This window comes from Ilyonectria robusta (assembly GCF_021365365.1).
Source record: "Ilyonectria robusta strain PMI_751 chromosome Unknown BGZ61scaffold_2, whole genome shotgun sequence".
Taxonomy (NCBI): domain Eukaryota; kingdom Fungi; phylum Ascomycota; class Sordariomycetes; order Hypocreales; family Nectriaceae; genus Ilyonectria; species Ilyonectria robusta.
In genome coordinates, this window is record NW_025764436.1 from 3,637,117 (window position 1) to 3,655,884 (window position 18,768).

The window sequence follows — 18,768 nt, forward strand, 5'->3', positions numbered from 1 at the left end:
GGCTAAGCTATGTATCAGACTAGATGGAAGGATAGCCTCCATGTAAGAGTAGAGGAAATGAAACAAAATGGCTCCGTGCTATGAAGCGCAACTTGAGATCCAAGGAATGAAGGATGTGAGAATGCAAAATATAAAAAAGAATACAAGAAAATCGCTCGTGTGTCGCTTTTGATGACACGATTGACTTAAGAAAGAAAATGCGAAATTAGAAAGGAAAAGTTGACATTTGCTGCGGCGCCTCCCAATGTTTCGCGTTTACGCACCACCGGGAAGGGGAGGCAAAGCTTGAGAGGACGCCTTGCGAGCCAGTGATTTAGAGGATGACTTGTGCTTCAACGACTTTGAAGATGACTTGTGGCTCAGAGATCTCGAGGATGACTTGTGGCTCAAAGACTTGGCAGACTTGACCCGCCTCTTCAGCAGCTGTTGGATCGCTTGGGTGAGATGTTGAGCGACACCACGAAGCTGGGTTTCGTTGAGAACGCCAGAGTCATAAGACATGACGAGGTCGACCTTTTCGTCATAGACGAGGCACTGGAGGACGAGGGGGTAGCTGAAATAGCCCTCCGTGGCCTCTTCTACGCCGTATGCCTCAGGGTCAGTAGCGAGCAGGACGGCGTCTGGGTCTTCCGCTGATGCAGCCAGTTGTTGCATGGGCTGGATGACCATTAAGCTGGAGAAATCGCATGCCTCCTTGGCATTTATGCTGAGCTTTGAGATGTTGCGAAGACCGAACTGTTCGTGAGGGACCATTTCCACAGCTTGCTGTTGTATGTCTCTGAGGAAGCTGGAAACGCCCTTCTGGCTATCGAGACGGACACGCACAGGAACAGTGGCCACAGCAGGACCAGCCATCAAGTTGATTCCAGCAATGGGAGCTTGGCGGCCAGATACTGATGTGCCGAAACACACGTCCTTAGTGTCACAGTATCGTGCGAGGACCACAGCCCATGCCGCACGGAGGATAGTTGCCTTTGTGATCGAGTTGTCCATCAGCATAGGGAAAGGCATAGACGTCTTCATGATTCGGCTGACTGGCTTGTAGCCGGGCGAAGTGATGGCTCGGGGGAATGTGGCTCGCTGAGCCCCTTCCAGCTGTTGCGTCCAGTAAGCGGCTGCGATGGCCGGGTCGAGCTGGGCGGTATAGTTGACGAAGCTCGAGTACGGTTGCAGGGACGGAGGAGCCTCGCCGCGATAGAAGCTAATGAGCGTACCGAGCAGGACGTTTAAGCTCCAGCCGTCGAAGACTGTATGATGAATGATGAGCGCAAAGTACTGCTCGTTGGTCTTATCGTCGGTTACGAATGCGTAGCGGCTGAGTCGGGAGCCGTAATCCATCTCCATGGTCTTTGCCAAGTTCATGACAGAGCGAAGATCCATGCCGTCAGTATCCTCCCACTTGGCGTTTTCGGGGATGACGGCTTGGATCGAGGCACCATCCACAGTCACGATCCTCGTACGTAGGATGGGACATAGTTGGACTGTTCTATCCCATGCACTCTTGAAGCGAGATGGGTTAATGTGTCGAGGCAGGCGGTACACGTATTTGGCGACGTACGAGCCCGGTTGCTTGACAGCCAAGGCCATGAGACCTTCTTGAAGTCCTGTGCAGGGATAGGCATCCTCAATTTCTTGCTCGCTCGAAAGGTCGCACTGATCCCGGATAGCAGCCTTAACCATGTCAACCTCGTTGCTCGGCAGGATACTGAACGGCGCAGCCGTGTAATCCAGTTCATTCTCGGCGTCGATGATCTTGGTAGCGACAGCCGAGAGTCGAGGATCGGTGAAGATGTCGTTGACGGTGATCACCATGCCCTGGTCACGCAGGGTGGTGACGAATTGAATGGCAGTAATCGAGTCGCCGCCAAGCACCATAAAGCTGTCATCCCGTCCGATGGATTCAAGAGGAATGTTCAGGACCTGGGACCAAATCGCCCGCAGATGGATTTCCATGGTGGTCTTCGGGGCTCGTTTCTTGCCGCCGACAAGGGCGTATTTGGCCAACTTATCTGCACCGAGCGATGCCGTCAAGTTGCGAAGCCCCTTTCGATCCAGCTTACCGGATGTAATAACCGGTAGATAGCTGCAAGGGATGAAGAGCGCCGGGATCATGTATCGAGGCAAAGATACCCGGAGCTTCCCGAGCATGCTGGTGATCTGGCTTTCCAAGTCGGACGTCAGCGGTAGGAGTGTGTCTTCGGTGAAGCTCTGGCCGGCTCCCTTGGACTGACTGAACGACAGGTAGGCAATGAGATTAGAGCCAGTGTTGGTCTTGAGCACGTCCACGGCTACGTCCCTGACACCCGTCAGAGTGTCGCGAATCTGTTGCTCGACAGCTCCTAGCTCAACGCGTAGACCGCGGATCTTGATCTGGGTGTCCTTGCGGCCAACATATTCGACTGTGCCGTCCATGTTGTAGAAGCCGAGGTCACCCGTCTTGTAGAATCGACTCCAGTTGGCAGAAGTGCGATTTGGTGCCCAGTCGGGCAGGGTAGTGACTGTAGCGCCTTCAGTTTGAGCTGGATCTGACAGGTATTCGCGGAGTAGGGTCGGGCCTTGGACGACAACTTCGCCGATGCATCCAAGAGGCGCCAGCTTCTGAGGGTCTTGTGGATCAACTATCCAGCAGAGGCCACCGACGGGTTGTCCGATTGTAAGAGGAGATTGGCGAATTGATTTCCACTCGTGCATGGCGCTGAAGACACAGGTCTCTGCAGGGCCCCATCCGTTGACGAGGCGTACCTTGCCAAACCACATCTCGAATACGTCTTTGCTAACAGCCTCGCCGGCCAGAAGCAAGAGCTTCAGACTAGGCAAATCCGCAGGCTTGAGTGTGCGAGCGAAAGTGGGAGTCAGATAAGCCCAGGTGACGTCCATGTTGTTGATGAACTGTCTCAGGCCGTTCATGCGGTCATGCTCTGAAGGAACACAAACACAAGCTCCAGAGACCAAGGCGCCGATGATCTCACCGACTGAAACATCGAAGACGTAGGCGGAGAATTGTAGGAGCCTTACATCGGGTGTAATGTTCAGTCTTCTGGCAATAGCAATCTGACTGGTGCAGACAGATCGGTGCTGCATCACAACACCCTTCGGGATACCGGTTGTACCGGAAGTGAAGAGGACGTAAGCCGCGCTTGAAGGTGTGATGTTGACTGTCGGGGGACGCATGCTCCATTCCTTGGATCGCCTTGTAAGCCTGGTATCCAATGCTTCACACAAGGCGATCACATGTGGCACCAAGTCATGACAAATGTCAGCACTGGTGACGGATGCCACCGCGATATTCGCACCTGTTTGCTGGACAACTTGCTGATGGCGAAGCTGTGGGTGCGAGGGGTCAATGGGCACCCAAGCAGCGCCAGCCTTGTTGATGCCCAGAATGGCAACAGTAAACCAGACAGACTTCTCGAAGCAGACTGGAATAAGGTCACCAGGCTGGACCCCATAGTCGACGACCAACAGGTGAGCAAATCTGTTTGCTGCCTGGTCCAGCTCCTTATACGTAAGCTGTCCGTCCCACGCGTCGACGGAGAGGTTATCAGGCTGAAGGTGCGCTTGCTTCTCAATGAGCTGGTGGATACAGGAGTCGACAACTTTCAGATCACTGTTGTTCCACTCCAGTGCAGTTTGCACATCCCAGGATCCAGCGATGGAAACTGTATCCATCGGGGTCTTGCCTCCTCGGCAAAGCTGATGCACAGCATTGTCGAAATGGTGCGACATTGCTTGAAGTCGTGCCTCGCTCACAACATTGCTGTGATAGGTAAACTCAAGCTCGATGTGGTCGTCATATGTGAGACACATGAGAACAAGAGGGTAGCTGAAGTAGGCGTCTGCGCCTTGGTCTCCGACATTTGCAGGAGTGAGGATAGGTTCGTTGCCCTCGCCGATGGAGATGACCTTCTGGACAGGCTGGATGACGAGAAGGCTCGAAAAGTCACACGCTTCCTTGGCTTCCTTGCTAACGGCGGAGATGTTCCTCAGACCGAATTGCTCGTATGCAATCATCTCAGAAGCTTGTCGTTGGATGTCCTGCAAGAAGCTGGAAACACCCTTCTGGTGATCAAGACGGACTCTGACTGGGACAGTCGCCACTGCGGGTCCGGCCATCATTCCGAGACCCATCACTGATGCCTGTCGGCCAGATACTGTAGTACCGAAGCAGATATCATCAGTACTCGAGTATCGCGCAAGCACCGTCGCCCACGCGGCGCGAAGAATAGTTGCCTGCGTAATTGCATTCTCCTTGGTCTTGGGGAATGGAATAGTCATCTTCGCGATGCGACTGATGGGCTTGGAGCTAGTTGTCAGCTCAGTGTGCGGGAACATGGCGCGCTGGGCACCCTCTAGCTGATCCTTCCAATAAGCAGTCGCTGCTACCTTGTCGAGCTGCGTGGTGTACTTGATGAAGCCAGAGTATGGCTGCAATGCCTGAACGGGCTGACCCTCGTAGAATTGGTACAGCGCACTGAGAATGACGTTCAAACTCCAGCCATCAAAGATGGAGTGGTGGATCATCATAATGAAGTACTGCTTGCCATCTTCGTTGACAATGGCATAACGGCATAGTCGCGATCCATGCTGCATGTTGATCTTGCTCAGATTGCTCAGGACAGTATCAAGAGTAAGGCCATTGGTAGGCTCCCAATCTGGGGCCTCCCGGACGATGCTCTGGAGAGAGACTCCATCGCGAATCGTGATTCTGGTACGAAGGCTGTCACAGACTTCAACAGTATGCTCCCATGCTGCCTTGAAGCGGGCGATGTCGATATTGCTGGGTAAACGGTACACATTCTTAGCAATGTATGAGCCCGGTTGCTTGACTGTTAGAGCCATGAGGCCTTCCTGAATGCTCGTGGTAGGGTAGATATCTTGAATTTCCTGTCCACTGGAAAGAAGACAGGTGTCTCGAATATTCTCCTTGATCGAGTCAACGTCGTTGCTGGGAAGGAGGCTGAAGGGCTTCGTCTCGTCAGACATGCCTGGATCTGCGATGACTGCGATAGTGGCCATGTGACTGAGTCGCGAATTCTCGAAAATCTTGGCGATCGTCAAGCTAATATCATGTTGTTGTGCGAGAGATACTAGCTGGATGGCTGTGATGGAATCACCACCGATCTGGAGGAAGCTGTCATTCTTGCCAATCTGGTCCGGCGACATCTTGAGCACCTGTGCCCACAATTCGCGGAGCTTGAACTCCATTTCGGTGGTTGGCTCCACCTTCTCTTCGCTGCCCATCACGTAAGTGTTCAGGGTTTCTTGAGGGAGTTGGTTGGCGAAGTTGCGTAGTCGTCTTCGATCAAGCTTGAACGATGTTCCGAACGGCATAGCCTTCATTGGGATGAAGAGATTAGGCACCATGTAGCTTGGCAAGACTCGCTTCAACTCGTCTGCGAGGGTGCTGACAGACTCCTTCAACGTGTCGTCCATCGTCAGGAGCCACTCCGATATGTCTGTCTTCGGGCTAATGGTCTCGTCGCCGAAGCTGAAAAATGCAATCAACATCTCGCGAGAGTCGCGGCGGATGACATCAACCGCAGCGTACTCGACTTCAGGCAGAGCGTGCTTGATGTTGTACTCGATTTCGCCAAGTTCGATACGGTAACCGCGGACCTTGACTTGGGTGTCTCGTCGGCCTAGGTATTCCATCGTACCATCGAATCGGTATCGGACCAGGTCACCGGTCTTGAAGAATTGTCGGGTATCTGTAGCCGACGGTGTGGGGAGCCATTCGACGCTCTTGATGAAGGATGCTTCAGTTAGATCTCGATCATTAAGATATCCCTGGGCCATCTGTCGCTGCACCAGAAGCTCTCCGATACATCCGATGGGGGCGAGGCGTTGGTGGTTGTCAGGCTCCACGACCCAACAGGCGCAGCCAAAGCCGCGACCGATTGTCATGGGAGGCTCATCGGCCGACTTGTAAACATGCGAAGTGCAGAAGACAGAAATCTCGGACGGGCCGTATGCGTTGGCGACCGTCACATGTTTGTGCCAGGTATCAAGGATATCCTTAGCTGGAGCTTCACCCACGAGGATTAGAAGCTCGAGTGACGGAACGTCCGCGGGGGTCAAGGTTCGTAAGAACGTTGATGTCAAAAGTGCTGTGTTGACGCCCGTTTGCTTAATAAAGCTGGTTATGCTCTCCAATCGCTCGGCATCTGATGGGATACAGACCGTACCGCCAAAGGTGAGGGTTTCAAGAATCTCACTCAAGCTGACGTCAAAGACGTAGCTAGAGAATTGCAATACCCGAGAGGTCTTGTTGAGGTTATAGGCCCTTCCATGGCCCACAGTGGTGGTGCTTAGGGCAGCGTGGTCCACAAGGAATGACTTAGGCTTGCCAGTAGATCCTGAGGTGAAGATGATGTAGGCAGCGTCGGATGGAGTCGGCTTGACGACTGATTCGGGGCGGGGAGTTGCCTTGGCAAGACGAACAAGAAGGGAACCACGTAGTTCGATGACGTGTTCAACCATGCCCTCGCAAGCGTCCTTTGTTGATGGCGAAACAACCATAAAACGGGCCCCAGCCTCATCGACAATTGCCTGGCGTCGGTCTGCTGGGTGTGATGGGTCGATAGGAATGAAAACGCCACCAGACTTCATAATAGCGATCATTGCGATAATAGTCCAGTGGGACTTCTCAAAGCAGAATGGCACCATCGTGCCTACTGTCACACCGAGCTGCAACAGGTAGTTGGCGAATATGGTAGACACATGGTCTAGCTGAGCATATGTGAGGCTGCCTTCAGAGGAAATGATAGCCTCATGCTCTGGGGTCCGTCTGGCGCGGTCTGAGATGAGGTTGTGGACGCAAGCATTTACCGGTGTGGCATCTGCTGTGTTCCATTGCACTGCTTGCTCAAGATCCCACTTGCCTGCCAATGATACCGCAGACAGAAGAGTATCGTTCTGCGCTAGCAGCTGTTGAATAGCACTGTCCAAATGCTGGGAAAGTGCGTGAAGCTGGGATTCCGGAATCACTGCAGAGTTGTAGATGAACGACATCGTAATGTGATCATCATGCGTCATGCACTGAAGAACAAGAGGATAGGTAAAGTAACCTTCCAGAGCCTCTTCTTCCTCGAAGTCTTCCGGTCCTGCCGAAACGAGGATGGCGTCGTTGGAGTCGTCCGTGGTGGCAAGAGTTGGCTGGATGACTAGCAAGCTAGAGAGCTCACAAGCCTCCTTGGCACTTGGACTCAATTTCGAGATGTTGCGCAGGCCGAATTGTTCATATGCAACCATAGCCGAAGCTTGCTGCTGCACATCTTCCAGGAATCCCAAGACTCCCTGCTGCTGATCGAGGCGCACTCTGACCGGAACAGTCGCGACAGCCGGTCCAACCATTCTCTCAACACCAGCCACTGGCGCGTGGCGACCAGAGACAGTTGTTGCAAAGCAAATATCATCGGTCTCACTGTATCGAGCGAGGACCATAGCCCAAGCGGCGCGGATGATGGTGGCCTTGGTGATGGATGTGTTTGTCGTGTTGGGAAACTGGACTGTTGTCTTGAGGATCTCGCTGGCCGGCTTAGTGTCCATGACGTCCATCTTCGGGAAGGTAGCGCGTTGAGCGCCTTCAAGCTGATCCTTCCAATAGTCGGCGGCAGCTGTATTGTCAAGCTGCGAAGTGTAGTTGATGAAGTCTGAGTAGGGCTGCAGCTTAGGCACCGATTGACCTCGGTAGAGACTGTAGAATATGCTAAGAGCCACATTCATACTCCAACCGTCAAACACAGCATGATGGACAATGAGTACAAAGTAGCGTTGTCCAGAGTTTTCTGTAACAAGCGCGTACCGGCACAGTCGAGAACCATACTGCATCTTGATGGTCTTTGTTGAATTCATCATGGCGTGCAAGTCGAGGTGATCGGTGTCTTCCCAGGTGGTCTTCTCGTGGAGAACAGCCTGCAATGACATACCATTGCGGGTCACAATCCGGGTGCGAAGGTTGGTACACAGCTCAATCGTTTGGGCCCAAGCTTGTTGGAACAGAGATGTGTCCACGCCATCAGGTAGACAGTAGACGTATTTGGCGATGTAGGATCCAGGTTGCTTGACGGCCAGAGCCATAAGTCCTTCCTGGAGACCAGTGCAGGGGTAAGCGTCTTCAATGCCATAGTCATCCGACAGATCCTCACACTGGACAAGAATGTCTGACTTGATAGCATCGAGTTCTCCATTTGGCAACAGGCCGAATGGCTCTGTGTTGTACGACGGGGCATCATCTGTCTCAACAATCTTGGTAGCGATAGCCAAGAGTCGAGGATCGTGGAAAATGTCATTGACTGTCAGCATTAGGCCGGCTTCTCGTGCAACTGTAACCAATTGAATAGCAGAAATAGAGTCACCGCCGATGCGCAAGAAACTGTCATCGCGACCGATAGACTCGGTAGGGATATTTAGAACAGTCGACCACAGCTGTTGAAGGCGAAGCTCCATAGGTGTCTCGGGCGCTCGCTTCTCGTCGTCAGTAAGGGCGTATTTAGCCAAAACCTCCCGACTAAGGCCAGCTGTGAGGCGCTTTAGGCCGCCACGATCCAGCTTGGTAGAGGTAATAGAGGGCATGTAGTGGCAGGGGAAGAACATTGTTGGCACCATGTAGCCTGGTAATGTGATGCCCAATTGAGTGATAGCAGCATTAATCTGGCTCTTGAGGTCGGCAGTGAGAGGGATGAATATGCTGTCATCGATGCCGCTACTACTGCGTGTGGTGTCGTTGAAGCAATAGTATGCGACGAGGTGTGTGCCGGCATCTCCCTTGAAGAGCTCGACAACAACTTGCCGCACGCCATGTAGGACTGCCCGCAAATGGTGCTCAACGCCACTGAGTTCAACCCGAAGGCCGCGAATCTTGACCTGTGTATCTTTGCGACTGATGAATTCGATGGTGCCGTCAGGGTTGTAGTAGCAGAGATCGCCGGACTTGAAGAAGCGTCCATAGTAAGGCGAGGACCGATTTGGCGCCCAGCTGGGGAGCGAGGTAACAGTTGACATGGCGGTCCTTGCAGGGTCTGCTAGATACTCGCGAAGGATCGTTGGGCCTTGAATGACAACTTCACCAACGCAGCCGATCGGGGCCAGCTTTTGCGGATCATCTGGATGCACGATCCAGCAGAAACCGCCCACAGATCGTCCCACGGTTTGCGGCGATTCCTCTGGTGAAGTCCATTCATGAAGGGTGCTGAACACACACGTCTCAGCCGGTCCCCATCCGGTCACTAGTCGTAAGTGCGTGACCCAAGTCTCAAAGACATCTCGACCAACAGCCTCGCCAGTAAGCAGCAGAAGGTCCAGTCCTGGGACGTCTGATGGCGTCAAAGTCCGAGCAAAAGACGGGGTAAGGAAGGCCCAGGTAACCTTCATGGAATTGATGAACTCCTTGATACCATTCATACGAACCTCTTCAGATGGAACGCAGATGGTAGCTCCGCAGATCAGCGGCGCTATGATCTCACCGATACAGAGATCAAAGACGAAGGATGCGAATTGCAGTATCCTAACGGATGCGGTCAATCCGAGGCGCCTGCCAATCGCGGTCTGGCTTGTGCATACAGCTCCATGTTGCATCACGAGTCCCTTAGGCGTACCCGTACTGCCGGAGGTGAATAAGACGTAGGCAGCCTCACTGGGGGATACATTGCGATTGATCATTGGTGCATTAGGCCCCATGGCGCCGACCAGGTATGCATCGAGAGCTGGTGTAACCTCCACCGTGTTTAGGAGAAGGCTAGCACACTGCGTAGAGGTAGTGGAGGATGCTAGCAATAGGCGGGAGCCGGTCTGTCGCACAATCTGTTTCTGGCGTTCTTCTGGATGCGAGGGATCTAGGGGCACCCAAGCTGCTCCGGCCTTGTTGATAGCCAAGATGGAAACAAAAAACCATACGGACTTTTCGAAACAGACGTGAATAAGATCACCGACTTGAACGCCGGCAGTCCTGATCAGGTAGGTAGCCAGCCTGTTAGCAGAGCTGTTTAGTTCCGAGTATGTCAACTCGCCATCCCAAGCAGCGATAGCAAGCGCATCAGGTCGGCTTCGGGCGTGTGCTTCGACCAGCGTATGAACGCATGAGCGGATGATCTCGGGCTCGTCGTCGTTATAGTCGATCGCCTTAGCCAAGTCCCAGTCACTAGCCATCTGCACAGTGTTCAACGGTGCGTCGGTCTCCTCAAGCAACTGTTGAACAACATTGTCGTAGTGGTGAGTCAGGCTGACGAGCTGATCCTCAGATACAACAGCGGGGTTGTAAGTAAGTACCAGCTCAACTTGGTCGTCGTAGGTGAAGCCCTGCATGACCAACGGATACGTGAAGTAGCCTTCCGCTGCCTCCTCGTCCGTGTACATCGCTTGCTCAGTGGACAACAAGAGTGCGTCGCTGCCCTCGTCCGCAACATGTTGGACAGGTTGGATGACGAGAAGAGTTGAGAACTCACAAGCTTCCCTAGCTTCGGGGCTTAGCTTGGAGATGTTGCGAAGACCATACTGTTCATATGCAACCATGTCTGAGGCTTGCTGCTGTACAGCCTGCAGGAAGGTCGAAATGCCGTGTTGACGGTCAATGCGAACCCGGATCGGAACTGTAGCTACAGCCGGTCCGGCCATCTTCTCGATACCGGGTACGGACGCTTGACGGCCAGACACAGTCGTGCCGAAGCAGATGTCATCAGTGTCGCAGTATTGAGCGAGAACGATAGCCCATGCCGCCCGCAAGATAGTGGCCTTTGTGACTGAAGTATCTGGGATCTTGGAAAAGTTGATCTTCGTTTTCATGATACGCGTCTCAATCTGCGACCTGGAGTTCAGGTCGGTCCGTGGGAATGTAGCTCGTTGCGCGCCGTCCAGCTGGGACTTCCAGTAAGTGTTTGCCGCGGTCTGGTCTAGCTGCATTGTGTAGTTGATGAAGCTGGAATAGGTCGGTAGGGCTGAGACCGGCTCTTTTCGATAGATGCTATAGAGAATGCCAAACGCGACATTCAAGCTCCAGCCATCAAAGACAGCGTGGTGGATGATCAAAGCAAAGTGATTTTGGCCGTTGGCTTCTGTGACGATAGCAGAACGGCAGAGCGGCAAGCCGTATTGCATATCCATAGCTTTCATAGTAGTCATAAAAGCGCGCAGGCTTAAGCCATTGGTAGGCTCCCATGAAGCCCTTTCCTTGATGATGGCCTGGAATGACTTTCCATTGTGAACCACAATTCTGGTTCGTAGGTTGTCGCATAGCTCGACGGTCTTCTCCCACGCAGCCTTGAATCGAGGCAGATCGATGTCATCAGGGAGGCGATAGACATTCTTGGCGATGTAGGAGCCAGGCTGCTTAACGGCTAGGGCCATCAGACCTTCTTGGAAGCCCGAGCAAGGATAAGCATCCTCAATGAGAATCTCGCTCGACAAGCTGCATTCTTCCCGGATTGTAGACTTCACAGCGTCGACCTCGTCGCGCATCACCATGCTGAAGGGCTTGGTCTCGTACGACAGTTCCTCCTCACCCTCACCCTGGCCCATTTTGGCGGCAATGGCTGAGAGACGGGGATCGGCGAAGATATCACTCACTGTGACTACCAAGCCCAGATCACGGGCGATGGTAACCAATTGGATGGCCGTGATGGAATCACCACCGAGTCCCATGAAGCTATCATGCCTGCCAATAGAATCCACGGCGATGTAGAGGACCTCGGCCCACATCTTTTGCAGGCGGGCTTCCATTGGCGTCTCGACGGCCTCTTTCTTGGCGCGAACGAGTGCGTAGCGTGATAGCGACTCCCGATCAAGTGCAGTTGTCATGGTGCGAAGTGCTTTCCTGTCCAACTTGGCTGAAGAAGATGATGGGATAAAACTGCAGGGGATGAACAGGGTCGGAACCATGTACCGCGGCAGCACTGAGCTCAGGAAGCTGGCCATGACGGTGATCTGTCTTTCTAGTGCCGTCGTCATTTTCAGGAAGACGTCGTCAGTAACGGCTGCCGCATTGGCGGTCGGTTCGTTCTCGTTGAAGCTGAAATAGGCAATGAGGTTGGAGCCGCCATCGGACTTGAAGACGTCGACGACAACCTGCTTGATACCCTTGAGAGAAACGCCCACTTGGTACTCGACCTCTCCCAATTCAATACGCAGGCCGCGGATTTTAACCTGGGTGTCCTTTCTGCCGATGTACTCGATGGTACCATCGAAGTTGTACTTGACGAGATCCCCGGTCTTGTAAAACCTGGGCTTCTCGGTAGCCGAAACTGCCGGCATCAGATTGACACCTTCGATGAACGAGGCCTCGGTCCTTGTCGGATCATTGAAGTAACCGCGAGCCAGAGTTGGACCTTGGACAACAAGCTCACCCGCGCAGCCAATTGGAGCCAGCTGGCGATGATCATTTGCATCGACGATCCAGCACAGAGCGTTCTGGCTACGACCAATTGTTGTAGGTGACTCTTTGCTGGATTTGAAGATGTGCGAACAGCAAACAACACAAATCTCAGTAGGACCATAAGCGTTGATGAGTTTGACACGTCCAAACCAGGCGTCGAGGTTATCCCTTGCCAGGGCCTCTCCGCCAAGAACCATAGTGTCTAGGGTAGGCACATCCTGCGGGTTGAGGGTTCTGGCGAACGAGGGAGTGAGCATAGCAACAGTAACATTGCCATTGTTGATGAACTGGGAAACATTCTCCAATCGCTCGGTCTCGGAAGGAATACACACGGTGCCTCCGAAGGCTAGCGGTGTAAAAATTTCGCAAATGCTTCCATCGAACACGTAGTTGGAGAACTGCAGTACTCGAGACTCGGGACCAAAGCCATATGCTCTACCGTGCCCAATGATGCTAGAACAAAGAGCGGCATGCTCGATAACCACACCCTTGGGCTTGCCGGTAGATCCAGAAGTGAAGAACACGTAGGCGGCGTTCTCGGGAGTAGCTCTGGACTTGAATTGCTTGATGCGATAGGGCGACTTGGGCAGTCCGGAGATGAACGATGCTGAAACAGAGACGATGTTTTCCGCTAGTCCCGAGAACGGCTCGGCGGTTTGAGGTGAGACAAGAACGAACTTGGCTCCCACCTCTTTGCTAAGAGACTCGCGTCGAGTAATGGGGTGCGACGGGTCGAGAGGCAGGAACGCGCCGCCAGCCTTCATAATTGCGAGCTGTGCAACCATCGCCCACATGGACTTTTCGAAGCAGATGGGAACAACCATTTCCGGCGTGAGTCCGAGCTGAACAAGGTACATAGCAAGTTGTGTGGACACCATTTCCAGCTCCGCGTAGGTCAAGCTGCCCTCGGAAGAGTAAATGGCCTCGCGAGAGGGGTTTTGGAGGGCCTGGCGCGAGATCATCTCGTGGGCGCAATCAGAGAGTGTCTTGGTAGCCTTGGCCGCACTCCACCTTGCGACTTGCTGGACATCCCAATCGCTGGTGAGTGAGATTTGGCCCAAAGAGGCGTTTGATGTCAGGAGTTGTGAGACGACGTGAGCCAAGTGATGTGACAGAGCCTCGAGCTGAATCTCGGGAAGAAGGACAGAGTCGTAGGTGAAGACGAGCTCCACTCGGTCCTCATGGGTCAAAGCCTCCACAATCAACGGGTACGTGAAGTATCCAGCCAGGGCGTCTTGCTGCCCGTAGGCATCAGAGTCAGCCGGGAGAAGAACCACTTCTTCGGTTCCGGCGTTGCTGTCAGCCTGGCCATGCAGAACAGGCTGGACGACCATCAGGCTGGAGAACTCGCAAGCGGCCTTGGCATCGGGGCCAAGCTTGGAGATGTTGCGTAGACCAAACTGCTCATACTGGATCATCTCAGTCGCCTGTTGCTGGATCTCCTTGAAGAGACTGGACACAGTCTTGTCCTTATCGACGCGCACACGGATGGGAACGGTTGCCACAGCCGGTCCCGCAGTTCTGTCAATACCGGCCACAGGCGCGTGGCGACCAGATACAGTTGTACCGAAACAAACGTCCTCGCTGTCTCCATAGCGGGCCATAACCAGAGCCCAAGCAGCTCGAAGGATGCTAGCCTTTGTAATAGACGTGTCGGCTATCTTGGGGAATGGAATTGCCGATCGCATGACCCGAGTGACACTGGCATGGTTGCTCGACATATCGGTCCTTGGGAACGATGGGGGTTGGGCGCCGTTGAGCTGAGCCGTCCAATATTCCGCTGCCTTGGCCTCGTCAAGCTTCATTGTGTAATTAATGAAGGTTGAGTAAGGCTGCATAGCGAGTATGGAATCGCCTCGGTACGCCTTGACAAGTGTGTCCAAGACGATGTTCAAGCTCCAACCGTCAAAAACAGCATGGTGAACCGTCAAGACGAAGTGGCATTGCCCGCTCGGCTCGGTGACAAGAGCATAACGGCAAAGTCGTGAGCCGTACTGCATTTCGATATTCTTGAGGCCATCCATGACGGAGCGTAGGTTCAGGCCGTCAGTAGACTCCCAGATCGCCGGTTCGCGGATGACAGCCTGAATAGAAGCACCGTTTCGAAGGACAATTCGAGTGCGCAGATTGTCGCAGAGATCCAGGGTTCGCTCCCATGCAGCCTTGAATCGAGTGATATCAATGCTTTCAGGAAGGGCATATGCGTATTTGGCAATGTATGATCCTGGCTGCTTGACGGCCAGAGCAATAAGACCTTCTTGAAGAGTTGTAGTGGGATATGCATCTTCAATCTGTTGCTCGACGACGAGTCCACACTGCTGTTGGATGTCTGACATGGTGATATCAACGTCCTCGCTTGGAAGCAAACTGAATGGTGTCACTTCATATGCCTGTTCGCTGGAATCGCCAGCTGTAGCAGCCATGACGCTAAGACGAGAGTCTTCGAAGATCTTAGCGATAGTGAGACTAATGTCCTGTTTCTGCGCGAGCGAAACCAGCTGGATAGCCGTGATGGAGTCACCGCCGATCTGCAAGAAGCTATCATTCTTGCCAATTTGGCCGGCGTCGATGTGAAGGATCTGGGCCCAGATCTCCCGGAGCTTGAACTCCATCTCAGTTGTAGGCTCGACCTTCTCCTCGCTGCTTAGCATAAAGGCGGCGAGGCGATCTTGTGGCAGTGTATTGGCAAGGTTGCGCAGCCGCTTCCGGTCGAGCTTGAGGGTGTTGCCAAATGGCAGGGCTTGGAGAGGCAGGAATAGACTGGGTACCATGTATCCCGGGAGGACTCGCTTCAGATCGTCTGTGAGAGTACTCAGAGACTTCCTCAAAGTGTCATCCATAGGTAGAAGCCACTCTGAGAGATCCTTGCTGTCAGTCGTCGGTGTTGTCTCTCCATCAAAGCTGACGAAAGCGAGGAGAGTTTCGCGGGAATCGCGGCGGACGACGTCAACAGCCGCATATGAAACCTGGGGCAGAGCACGCTTGATGTTGTACTCGATCTCCCCAAGCTCCACGCGGAAGCCGCGGATTTTGACCTGAGTATCCCGTCGACCCAGATACTCCATGGTACCATCGCTTTGGTAGCGCACCAAATCTCCAGTCTTGAAGAATTGACGACTATCGTCGGGGGACGACTGCAACCAGTCGACGTTCTTGATGAAGGATGCCTCGGTCCTCTCTTTGTCGTTGAGATAGCCCCGCGCCATCTGCCTTTGCACCAGAAGCTCTCCAGTGCAGCCAATAGGCGTGAGGCGCTGGTGGTTGTCAGGCTCGACGATCCAGCAAGCACTACCGAATCCACGTCCGATCGTGGATGGAGACTCATCAACTGATTGATATACATGAGACGAGCAAAAGATACAGATTTCGGAAGGTCCGTATGCGTTGGCTAGAGTGACTGATCCATGCCAGGTATCCAAGATATCTTTAGCCGGCGCCTCGCCAACAAGAATAAGTAGCGTAAGAGATGGCACATCAGCCGGTGTCAAAGTCCTGAGGAAGGTCGACGTCAACAAGGCCGTATTGACGTTGGTTGCCCTGATGAAACCCGGAATATCCTGGAGACGTTCGGTTTCTGAGGGCATGCAAATAGCGCCACCAAATACCAGCGTCTCAAAGATTTCGCTCAAGCTAACATCAAAGACATTGCTGGAGAACTGCAGAACGCGCGAGGACTTGTCCAAAGTATAGGCCCGGCCGTGACCGACGGTACTAGTACTAAGGGCAGAGTGGTCGACAAGGAATGCCTTTGGTTTGCCTGTTGAACCGGACGTGAAGATGATGTAAGCAGCATCAGAAGGCTTGGGCTTGACTTGTATCACGCTACCACTCTTGATGCTGCTGGAGATCTCGGTGATGAGCGATTGAGAGAGGACAATCATGTTCTCAACCATGCCATTGCATGAATCCTTGGTCTTTGGTGACACAACCATGAAGCGAGCATCAAGTTCGTTAATAATGGCTTGACGACGGCTTTCGGGATGCGAGGGGTCGATCGGAATGAACACACCACCAGCCTTCATAATGGCGAGCATAGCAGTGATAGTCCACGTCGATTTCTCGATGCAAAGAGGAACCATCGTCTCCTGTCTGACACCCAGCTGAGAAAGATGGATTGCCAGAATACTGGACCAGCGATCAAGCTCTGCATAGGTGATATTACCTTGAGTAGAGACAATGGCTTCGTGAGTAGGGTCCTGTCGAGCCATTTCAGAAATAAGGTCATGCACACATGCGTTCACCGGTGTAGCATCAGCCGTATTCCACTCCATAGCCTGCTTCAGATCCCAGTCGCTGGCGAGAGAGACTGTAGCGAGAGACTCATCGGCACCAGACAGGAGTTGTTGGACAACGCTGTTGAATTGGTGTGACAGCGCAGTGATTTGGGCATCAGGGACAGACTCCGGGTTAGAGATGAAAGACAACATAGCATGTTCGGCGTAGGTTGAACATTCAAGGACCAATGGGTAGGTGAAGTAACCTTCAAGGGCCTCCTGCTCATCGAACAAGTCCGACTCCGAGGAAAGGATAGCCTCAGCCTCATTGCTCTCCGCGATGTGCTGAACCGGCTGGATGACGAGCAAGCTAGAGATATCGCTGGCTTCCTTGGCGTCGGGGCCGAGCCTAGAGATGTTACGCAGGCCGAATTGCTCGTAGGGGACCATTTCTGATGCCTGGGCTTGGATATCTTGAAGGAAGCTGGAAATAGATTGCTGTTGATCCAATTGAACACGCACAGGCACAGTGGCCACGGCGGGTCCAACCATTGCCTCCAGACCAGGAAGATCAGCCTGGCGACCGGAAACCGTAAGACCAAAGCAGATATCGTCAGTCTCTGAGTATCGAGCGAGGACAATCGCCCACGCCGCACGGATGACAGTGGCCTTTGTGATTGAAGTGTCCACCATCTTAGGCAGTGGAATCGTGGTCTTGTTGACGTGACTGACTGGCTTCGATTTGGTGATAGTTGCGCGGGGGAAGGCAGCGCGCTGGGCACCATCAAGCTGCTTCTTCCAGTATGCCCTGGCGGCGGTCTCATCCAGTTGGGTGATGTAGTTGATGAATCCAGAATAAGGCTGCATCGCTTGGACAGGCTCCTCGCGATACAGACTGTATAGGGTTGCAAGTGACATGTTCAGACTCCAGCCGTCAAAGACGGCATGGTGAATCATAAGCACGAAATGCTTCTCCCCTGTGGGTTGCGCAACAAAGGCATAGCGGCAAAGTCGCGAGCCATGCTGCATCTGGACACTCTTGGCACCATCGATAAAGGCGCGGAGGGAAAGGCCATCTGCATGCTCCCATGTCGCGTCTCCTCGAATAATGGCCTGGAAAGAGGCCCCGTCGTGGGCAGCGATTCTTGTACGCAAGTTGGGGCAAAGCTCGACAGTCTTGTCCCAGGCCGCCTTGAATCGGGTGGCATTGATGTTATCAGGCAGGCGGTAAACATACTTGGCGATGTAAGATCCGGGTTGCTTGACGGCTAAGGCCATTAGGCCTTCTTGAAGCCCTGTGCAGGGATAGGCATCTTCGATGAATTGATCGTTGGTCAGTTGGCATTGGTCGTGAATATCAGACTTGATGTCGTTGAGCTCGCTTGTTGATAATAAGCCGAATGGCTCAGTCTCATACGATATCACTTCGCCCTCCATAACCGTCGCCGCCACAGCGGATAGTCGTGGATCGGCAAATATGTCCTTGATTGAGATTGTTAAACCCGCTTCTCGCGCTGTTGTCACAAACTGGATAGCGGAGATAGAGTCACCGCCAATGCGCAAGAAGCTATCGTCGCGGCCGATGGACTCGATAGGGATCTTCAGGATTGTTGACCAAAGCTTCTGCAGACGAAGTTCCATCGGTGTTGCAGGTGCGCGCTTCTCATCGTCAGCAAGGGCATATTTGGCCAATACGTCCTGGCCGAGGGCAGCTGTTAGACGCTTGAGACCACCTCGGTCCAGCTTGGTAGACGTAATAGAAGGCATAAACCGGCAGGGGAAGAAGATTGTTGGGATCATGTAGTTCGGCAGCGTCACCCCAAGTTGACCGATGGCGGCCGTGATCTGACTCTTCAAATCAGAATTAAGAGGGATGAAGATGTCACTGGCGTTGTGGCCGCCACTGGTACTGGTGCGAGTCTCATCGGTAGTACAAAAGTACGCGACGAGGTTAGTACCAGCATCGCCTCTGTACACGTCAACCACAACCTGCTTGACGTTCTGAAGGGCCTTGTGGAGGTGGTGTTCGACCTCACCCAGCTCCACACGGAGGCCTCGAATCTTGACTTGGGTATCCTTACGGCTGACAAACTCAATCGTGCCATCCGCATTGTAATAGCACAGATCCCCGGACTTGAAGAACCTCTTCCATTGCGGGTGGTTGCGGCGAGGGGCCCAGTCAGGCAGACT

The 18,768-nt window shown here is 53.4% G+C and overlaps 1 protein-coding gene across 1 annotated transcript in view; it reads right to left on the reverse strand.

Moving 5' to 3' along the window:
• BGZ61DRAFT_513733 (uncharacterized protein) overlaps positions 1-18,768 on the reverse strand; it is a gene marked incomplete at its 5' end in the record, with an annotated part of 45,477 nt that continues 26,709 nt past the window's right edge. Inside the window, one exon of the mRNA XM_046252182.1 lies at positions 1-18,768. This exon is cut by the window's right edge and continues 26,709 nt beyond it. Coding sequence (XP_046111402.1) covers positions 256-18,768 — 18,513 coding nt within the window. The 3' untranslated portion in view covers positions 1-255.